Consider the following 8260-nt stretch of genomic DNA (forward strand, 5'->3'; position numbering starts at 1 on the left):
TTCTATCGCATAGTTTGAAGATCGGATTCTTGAGCAACTTCTTAGGAGTTATGAGATATTGCTTAGGAATAGATAACAACAAGTTTTCATATGGATTGTAAGGATAAGTTTTTCCGCAAAGTTTTAAAATAAAAGAAAATTTTTTTGATTTTATTTATTTTAAAATATCCTTACAATGGCTTTTGAGGAAAAATTGTTGCTTATATGATTCCATTAAGAGCAAGAGTGGAAATATGAAATTGATTCTTTCATTTGTGGTAATGTCTAGATTTACCAAATAAGGAAATATTCTCATCACCCAAGTTTCAATTGGACCGGAACTTGGAATCATGCAAGTTGTATAGCATGATGAATGAGAACTTTCAAGTTTTGGAAAATTAAGACTAATTACTCGGCCACATGGATGTGTGAGTCAAGTAAAGGACTAAGGGATCGAGTACACATTCTTGTGCACTGATTAAGTCCACCACAAAAGATTGATAAGACTATTCGTCATAGTTTACTAAAGCTCAGTAAATATGATTATACTTACAAGCTTAAGTGTAACTCTGAGACATTGGAAAAGGTTCCAATGTATGGCAGGGAGAATAAGAAGAATCAAATTAGGCAGAAGGATAAAAGTTTCTCATATATGAAAAGATGGGAGAGTACTTTAGTATCAGTTTTGTGATCATCTTAATGATTAAGAAACCATATCAAAATTAGTTCTCTAAGGAAATCTTAGTGCATTCTTATGACTAAGAAGAGGAACTTGAATTGTTGAAATGGTTAAATCAAGAAGATGAGTCATACTTCGTTCCAATACAAGTCTTAGAGTCATACTCCAAGATTGTCATTTGAGTGACATGTCTTAAAGAAGGTTTAAAACACTTGTCAAATGTAAGAGTAAAAGTTTTCTACTCTTGTACATTTGAAATTGGTAAGTTGTGATGTTTTGGATAAAACAAAGACCAACTTAGGCCAATTGGGTAAAGTGTTTTTCTTGATTAGAATCCGCACTATCTCTTGGATGTTTGACAAGGGAGTCTTATATGTCAAGAGGACAGTGGGAGTCTTAAAGGTCTTGAAAGTCTCAAGAAATAATCAAGAATAAAACCTGAAGTTCTTCACTAGCACACGACTTGAGGTTTATAACCTATCGTGTTGACATATCTGTGCCCATTCCAGTTAAAGTTGGCTTTGCATATGAGTTCTTAGAGTTTTCAGTTTGTTGCATAACAACTTGGAAGCAATGGCAGGCCCTTGAGCTGCCAGGTGGCAAGAAGTTAAGATTGAGTTCAATCCATATGGTTTTGGATTTGTCATTATCTTTGTCTTGTGATTATGGTTTGACAAATTCATATGGGTAGGAACTCATACACCATATAAATCTAAGTGTCATAAGGTTTCTCTCCGATTCATGAAAATGATGGTGAGGAAACGCTTTCACTAAGTAGATTTTACGAAGATATCAATTGTGTTATTTGCATTTTCAAAAGTCGTTAGTGGAGCGCGTGTGGTTAATCGGCACACTAACATGGACTTGTGAGAAATGGCAAATGCCTAAGCAATTGAGACCATGATTACGATATCCCTTTTCATGGTTCTTGAAATTGCTTAGACACACAGGTGAGCTATCTACGGAAAGGGTGTATGAATCTAAATTTCAGACTGTCCAGCTGATTTCTGAGTACATGTCAAAGCTAGTGGGAGCATAAGTGTTATGCTAATAATCATCATGTTAGTGGGAGCATGATAATTATGATAAGTATTGCAAGTTAGCAATGTTAATTATAGAAAACAAAAGTTTCAATTGGGAAAAAGTTGTTTTGCTATAATTAAGGGAGAGGAAATTATGCTTCATCTCAAATCTATAAGCTTAGATCGTGAGGTTTTAATCATTTAGTCAAGGATATATATGAATTTCATGTTGGAATGGCTCAACATAAGGAAATTCTGTATATGGGTCCACTATTTGCGTTCTAAAATTCGATTATGATTACGGCATCCCTTTTCATAATCTGAATTATCAGAACTTGGCAAATTGAAATGGAAATATTATAGCAAAAGACTGGTTTAGTCTTTATGTAAGACATCATGAATCGTGTCCCATATGCTTCGGATATAGGATCGATTACATGTGCTATATTCATCGGTTCTAAAATTTTCCAAATGCCTGGGGCATTAAGAAGGGAAAAGGTTTAGAACTGGATATGACTAAAAGGATTAAACAATTGTCGAGGACAATCTAAGGTTTACCAAAGATTGGTTACTCAAGGACAATTGGAAGTATAGTGATAATTCTGGAAGGACCATATTGACATAATCTGTAAGGAGGCAACTCTTGTTCAAAAGTGATAGTCAAAATGGAATCTGGAAATGTTTCAAAGTTAGAATTTTCAATCTGTGTAAGATTAAGGAAACTTAATGCAAGAAGGATATTTCCAAGGAGTTGATCCCCTTTGGAATACTCTGTAATGATTGTTGCCAAGTCTTTGTGACTTTGTGCATAATCGTTACAAGAGTTTTTGGATTCAAAAAAAACGGAATTTTTTTTTATTTTTTTTAGTTAATTCAAGCTCCAAAAATAATATTTAAAAAAAGAATTTTTGGATTTTTCCATTTACTTTGCATTTTTAAATTATTTTTAGATTTGGTCTCACAGTCTCACAAAATTAGAATGGTCTCAAATGAACCTCAACCTATATATATATATATATATATATATATATATATATATATATATATATATATATATATATTGAGAGCGGCTGAGAACTCATAGTTTCCCGATAACTTGAGAACTAAAAGTGAAACGTTGGATCAAAAGTAATTCGTTAAGCACATGATCGTCATCTTACCAATCTCATTTAATGTTTAATTTTTTTTGTGTTATTTAATATATTAATATAAATGTCTAAAAATTAAAAAAATAACTCAAAATTTCGGATTTATTTAAAAAAAACAATTTTCGATTTTTAAAAAAAAATGTATATTTTTTAATTTTTTTCAAAAAACATGAAAAAATATATTTTTTAAAAAACTGCATCTTTTTTTCAAAAAAAATTTGCATTTTTTCTGAAAAAAAATTGCATTTTTTTAAGAAAAACTGCATTTTTTCAAATAAATAAATAAATAAATAATTGCGCTTTTTATAAAAAAAAAGTGCAATTTTTTTCAAAACTGTATTTTTTTAACAAAAAAATCAACATTTTAGGTTCATATATGCATATTTTTTCAAATGCATATTTCTTATACTATAATATTCGTAAGTAATTTTATTGATCAAAATCTATAAACATAATACAAGTATTTTATTCGATATAAAATAAAATATAAAAAACTACAAAGATTCATAGTGTTATCATTTCTTCATATCAAAATTTCCATAATTTCTTCAATTTATCACTTTTCACCTTTTCAATATTTTCAACAAATTCTTCAAAACCTACAAGAAAATTTTTAAAAAAATTAATTAATGCAAGAAAACTCAGAAAAATGCACAAGTATATATCATGTAAGATTCACATGTGATTATATCATGTAATATTCAAATGTGATTATATAATGTGATATTCACATGTGATTGTATCTTTTAAGATTCAAATATGAAATTCACAAAAAAAATAAAAAAAATTAACAAAGACCACTCACACAAAATGCATGTGAATCACATGTAATTGATATGTGATTCACTTGTGATTTGCATGTGAATTACATGTGATTAATATGTGAATTACATGTAATTTATATGTGAATCATATATGAATTACATGTGATTTACATGTATATGAATTACATGTAAATCACATGTAATTCATATATGATTCACTAGTGATTTACATGTGAATCACATGTAATTCATATATGATTCACTTGTGATTTACATGTGAATCATATGTGAATTACATGTAATTCATATGTAAATCACTTGTGATTTACATGTGAATCACATGTAATTCATATGTGAATTACATGTGATTTACATATGAATCATGTGTGAATCACATGTAATTCTTATGTGATTTACATGTGAATCACATGTAATTCATGATTACATGTGAATTACATGTAATTCATATGTGATTTACATATGAATCACATGTAATTCACATATGAATTACATGTGATTTACTTATAACTGTCAGACCATGATTCAGACAAATTCAAAAATTCAAAAAAAAATCGAACACGAACCATTATCAATTATAATTTTGAAATGTGAATGTTGTGTTATTTTGATCATTATCTAATCAAAACTACAGAAATGGTCTTGTGTAAAATTAAATTACATTAATGGTCCCTGTGTAAGACAAAGTTCGTTGCTATATCTTTTTGTATAATATAAAATACGAGAAACTAATTTAGATTTATTTTTTATATTTTGGAAGCAATTGAAGGAAATATTGACAAAACAGGCGAAACTAGGAAAATGAGACCTTTTTAAGACCATTTTCAATCCATAATACCATTTTTTTGCACCAAAAAGTATATTCTTTTTTTTTTAACTTATATAGATTTTCAAAAAAAACCCCTTACATTTGTTAGTTTTTTTGCAAATTCCTCTTGCAACTTTTTTGTTGCATTAACTTTATAAATTATATTAAGACACAATTATTACCAAATAAATAAAGTAATGTAAATTTATAACATAATATTACAAGTAATAATGGGAAAAAACTAGTTAGATAAAGTGTTGAATAGATAAATGATCTTTGTATGTAGCAAGTGTTAGTAAATGACCATTTTACCCTTGTGTGTAGGACTAGGAATGATGTTGAGAATATATTATTGCTAACCTGATGGATTCATGTTTGTCAATCGCCTCAATCTTTCCTCAGCCAAACGAACTGCACGAGTGGAGCTTTTAACACCTTGGGTTATCTCCTGCCTGCAGAAATATCGAACTTGACTATGGTGTTTGTTTTTTTTTTTTTTTCAGATTAATTCTTGTCTGAATAACTGAATACAGTGTTATGTGGATAAATTATGTTTAAAAAGTCTCTGAGAAATGAGGGCACCCTTGGGGCAAGTTTGTAAAAAGATAGGACTTGAGGGGGAAAAGTTCAGTTTCTTGACTTTCTCTATTAATTCATTCTTTATGTAGTAAGTAAAAAAAAGAAACACTCATATATATATATATATATATATATATATATATATATATATATATATATATATAGCTTACTGGATTAAGTTAAGTCCTGACTTTTTACAAATATGCTCTCGTTTACTTTTTCCTTCCACTTAATATTTTATCCAAAGAGCAGTGTATCCAGACATAACTTAATGGGAAAAAAGAATGCTAACCCTAAATCACTGAGCTCCATTGTTAAGTCAATGATTTCCATTCCTGATAAACGAACAACAACCATTGTTAAGTCATTGATTTCCATTCCTGATAAACGAACAACAACCATTGTGTCAGGAAGCTCTTCCCTAGTTACATCAAATAGTTTTTCAAGAGACTCTGTTGCCCTTTTAAAAGCCTGAGTTCAATTAACCGAATGGGAGAGTCAAAAACAGAAGTAAATGGTCAACATATTTAACTTAAAGTTTCGTTTGCTTTTGCTGCCCATAGTAAATTAAGATAGGACATAGACTCGTTCTTGATCTCTTGATTGTGCAAAAGACATTAATGCCTTCCTCATATATATCATTAGAAAAGCCTATAGAAAACGTGTTTCTTGTGTAAAAAACGCATGCTGAGGTATTTTGTGTCACGTTTATCAGCCACGTGTTAGTGCAAATGAGACAATGTAAGGAAAAGCCAAGATCATCACACCCTGGTACTGGACCTATGTTTGCATTGTAACCAAAGGGTAAAACTGGAAAACTATATTAGTATATGCTAGTTGTAAATGATTATAAACAGCAAGGTAAAAAGTTCAAGATTCTAAGAAGTAACCAGAAGTGTAGGAATTGCAGAGCAGAAAAGCCAAGTAGCTGAGATTGCTGTCTGTAGAATAGGAGTTATAAATAATTAATGATCAAGTCCTAGCATCATATCAGTTGAAATTTGTAAGAGATAAGAGGAAATTTTCTCCAATCTATGAATCCTAACCAAAAAGTTGTTATCCTAGAGCTTTAATTCGTTGAAATCGGTTCAACTTGCTCACCAATTAATTGTTATGGGAGAGAAAGTCAGAATTACCGACTTCGATGTCAGTGGTGGAGATGACGACGACCGAGTTTCAGAGTGGGAGGCTGGGTTGCCGAACGTCAACGACTTGCCGTCGTGATCACAGTTGCTTATATCGGCGGAGATGGCATCGATGTAAGAGAGGGGGGGGGGAGATTCCATTAACAATTATGGATCTGGTGAATCAAATGTGTGAGATCGATAGTTGTTCTCACCGACTTCGATTTTCATCAGGTCAACACAAATGGATTGTAGCGCTTCTGTCGTAGTATCACTGCATTCACCACCAATAGTTGTCTTTAGTGTAAAAAACACGATTAGGCTGGACCATCGCAACAATGACATTGATTAGCATGTAATTCAGGACTCATTGCAGATTATGTAGATCTATGGGGATCATTTTGATCTCTTTCTTGGAAACAACCAAATGTGATTCAAAGAAGAAGAATGAACCAGGTAGAACCTCTGAAACACGAATGATTAATTCATGAACAGATTTGAAACCCTAAACGGTGTGGATTGGCAGTTGACATTGGAAGAGGTGACCGATGAAGGGAGGACGGAAGTGATCGATGGAGGAGGGAGGAGAGAGGTGGTGTTAGAAGGCATGGCAAAATGTGAAGTGGAGAGATCGCCAAAGATTTCAGTTGCGACATTGATTTTTAAGATAGAGAATTTAGGGAATGAATTATTTAGATGCAAATAACACCCCTGAGTTAAAAAAAAGTTAGATACCCCTATCTTTTTTTTTTTTTTCAGTTATTTACAAAACTGCCATAAAAAATCACTGCCCTCCATTTTTTTGATCTAATGGTCTAAATTTAGTTCTTGGGTTCTCGGGAAAATGTAAGTTGTCAAATGATCATTCCCCTCCCTCTCTCTCTCTCTCTCTCTTTCTATATATATATATATAGGGGTGGCAATTGATGACATGACACGACAAAAATACACGAAACGAAACGAAATTGAGATGAAATTGAAATTCGAATTCGTGTTCGTGTCGTGTTCGTGACAGGTGTAAAAAACACGATGTCGTGTCGTGTCGTGTTCGTGTTCAAAATTTGACAAAAAATTGACACGATTTAACATTTTTTGTCATGTTTTTGTGTTTGTCGTGTTATGTATGAATAAATATTAATTAAATACATTAATTTTTATTTCATATTATCTTTGTCATGTCATGTCGTGTTTGTCGTTTTTAATCGGTTCATTTTCGTGTTAGTTAAAAAAAACACGACACGATGACCCGTTTTTCCACTCATATATATATATATATATATATATATATATATATATATATATATATATATATATATATATATCAGACAAAAACACGACACGATGACCTGTTTTGCCACCCATATATATATATATATATATATATATATATATATAGAGAGAGAGAGAGAGAGAGAGAGAGAGACAGAGATGATCATTTGAGAACTCAAAGTTTCACGTGAACCAGAGAACCGATTGTGAGCCGTTAGATCAAAATAATAAAAAGCTAGGATGCTCGGTGGTGTTTTTGTAAATAATTTGAAAAAAAGGCACGGGGGCATCATAATTATTATGAATCAGGGGCATTTTAGTAAATAAATAATTCAGACCTCTCTCTCTCTCTCACATCTCGACTCCTGTTGACTCATCGCCTCCTCCTCGTCGGAGATGACGTCTTCATTGGTGAGGTGGTCGAAGACGGAGACCAGTTGTTTGAACACGGAGAAGCATCACTTCAAAATTAACCTCCGCCGCGCAAAGAATCACCAAAAGCTTGATCTGTTAGCTTGTCCACGACATCACTCGATTCTCCGACATGAATGCATCGGAATTCGGAAAGCATATCGGATTGAGATCTGGATCTTATCTCGGGTTCCCTGCCGACGTTAGCGAGGCTCCGATCCTTCCGACGAACGTTTTCCCATATGATTTCAACTGGAGAGTAAATGGTGCAGTCACCAATGATTTTAAGAATCAGGTACTCCGATTTAAACAACCAGTATCCTTCATCTGGAAATCTAGTAATATTTATTTTTATTAATGTTATAAATTGCCATGATTATCCAATTTTTTGGATTTTTGTCCTACATACAGTACAAGGAATGTCCTCTTGACCTGAAAGAGGCGATTTGAAGTCTCTGT

General features: G+C 32.0%; 1 protein-coding gene across 1 annotated transcript; it reads right to left on the minus strand.

The window, feature by feature from the left end:
* Positions 1-4501: 4501 nt before the first annotated feature.
* LOC111877977 (uncharacterized) lies at positions 4502-6283 on the minus strand. The gene is made up of 5 exons (XM_023874477.2): positions 6134-6283; positions 5888-5938; positions 5349-5468; positions 5290-5303; positions 4502-4870 (listed from the first exon to the last, which is right to left on the minus strand). Exons 1-5 carry the CDS (start codon positions 6281-6283, stop codon positions 4774-4776), a joined length of 432 nt encoding a protein of 143 aa, XP_023730245.2. The 3' UTR covers positions 4502-4773.
* Positions 6284-8260: the final 1977 nt, after the last annotated feature.

The sequence above is a fragment of the Lactuca sativa genome, chromosome 5 (genome assembly GCF_002870075.4).
Source record: "Lactuca sativa cultivar Salinas chromosome 5, Lsat_Salinas_v11, whole genome shotgun sequence".
Taxonomy (NCBI): domain Eukaryota; kingdom Viridiplantae; phylum Streptophyta; class Magnoliopsida; order Asterales; family Asteraceae; genus Lactuca; species Lactuca sativa.